Source organism: Mandrillus leucophaeus, unplaced genomic scaffold (genome assembly GCF_000951045.1).
Source record: "Mandrillus leucophaeus isolate KB7577 unplaced genomic scaffold, Mleu.le_1.0 Scaffold916, whole genome shotgun sequence".
Lineage (NCBI taxonomy): Eukaryota > Metazoa > Chordata > Mammalia > Primates > Cercopithecidae > Mandrillus > Mandrillus leucophaeus.
Genome location: NW_012109986.1, coordinates 1,620,954 through 1,622,297, shown reverse-complemented (window position 1 = coordinate 1,622,297; position 1,344 = coordinate 1,620,954). Strand labels below are relative to the sequence as shown.

At 33.5% G+C, this 1,344-nt stretch overlaps 1 protein-coding gene across 1 annotated transcript in view; it reads right to left on the bottom strand.

Moving 5' to 3' along the window:
• NBEA (neurobeachin) overlaps window positions 1-1,344 on the bottom strand; it is a gene marked incomplete at its 3' end in the record, with an annotated part of 753,742 nt that overhangs the window by 3,089 nt on the left and 749,309 nt on the right. Inside the window, exon 51 of the mRNA XM_011969865.1 lies at window positions 460-535. Coding sequence (XP_011825255.1) covers window positions 460-535 — 76 coding nt within the window. The remainder of the gene's footprint in view (window positions 1-459; window positions 536-1,344) is intronic.

Below are 1,344 nucleotides of genomic sequence, written 5' to 3'. Positions count from 1 at the left end.
AATTTAAGTTCTGGGGTACATGTGCACAATATGCAGGTTTGTTACATAGGTATATATGTGCCATGTTGGTTTGCTGCACCCATCAACTCATCATTTACATTAAGTATTCCTCCTAATGCTATCCCTCCCCCAGCCTTTAAAAATCTTTTTGAATCCTTATATTTTAAATAATACTGAGCTGTTAGAGAACATTTTAGGCTGAAAGACAATACAGTTTGGAATTATTTGTCTTATTTATAACCAACTTAAATGACCTCCAAAAATATCAAGAAACAGTTGCTTTAATACCAAAAAGTTCTTAGATGTCATATTATGATTTATACAGCTCCTTGATGATAATTTGATATTATTAGCAAATTAATCTTGTGGTAAAAAAATATTTAACTATCTTATGAAAAATAACTATATATGAATGTGTGGATAGTATCCATGAAAATTTATTCTTTTTTATTAACATACCAATTAATGGATCCATTTCAATGGGAAGATGGTGGGCTTGATCCAAGGAGTATCCTGGAGCTCCTCTGAGGCCTAAAGATTAAAAAAAGAGAGAAAAACATGAAATTCTCAGAAAGAAGGAATTTCCTAATGGGCAGTGTTTGATGATGATTTTACAAAATGCATATTTGCTTAAAAATTATTTGGTAAATTTCTCTGATTCAGTTATACTATGCGTCTCTGTAGACAGCTTTACAAAACAATCACAACAGGGACTTCAGGTTTCCACTTAGGATGTAGAAGGCTGGAAAGAGTTTTGTTTCTGTTCTAATGATGAGAAAAAGCTGGATAAATAGAAGATCGTAACATTTATTGAACCCATCAAAAAGCGAAGGTTACTGAGCAATCAATCAGCCTGAAATCAATGAAAGGGCTATGCTTCCAAGCAGGGATGGGAATGAGCCTGGGCTCACCTGGGGCAGGACAGAGGAAGCTGGGGCTGCCATCCAAGGGGGCCTTTTTTTCAACACATGACAAGTCAATTGAAGGTGTAAAATTGGGCCACACCTAAAATCTTAATCTCACTAAAAGCTACTTTCAGAGGATTAATGTTTAGGGCTTGATGAAGTTCATTAGTCATAGTTTTTCACACGTGATTATATAATATATACAACACTTTTGAACAATTTTAAATAAAACTTTAGTCCTTTATAGTTTTTCTCAAAGCAAAACATTTCTAGAGACTGTCTCCTGATAATAATATAGTCATAAATTTTTCTTAAGATATTTGCTGCCTATCTCTGATTGAATGGAAGTAGCATTACCTTATGTTGATAATATCACCAATAACCTTAAAATAAGTGCACTTAGAAACTCTTAGGAGATAAAGCTATGGTACAAATCACT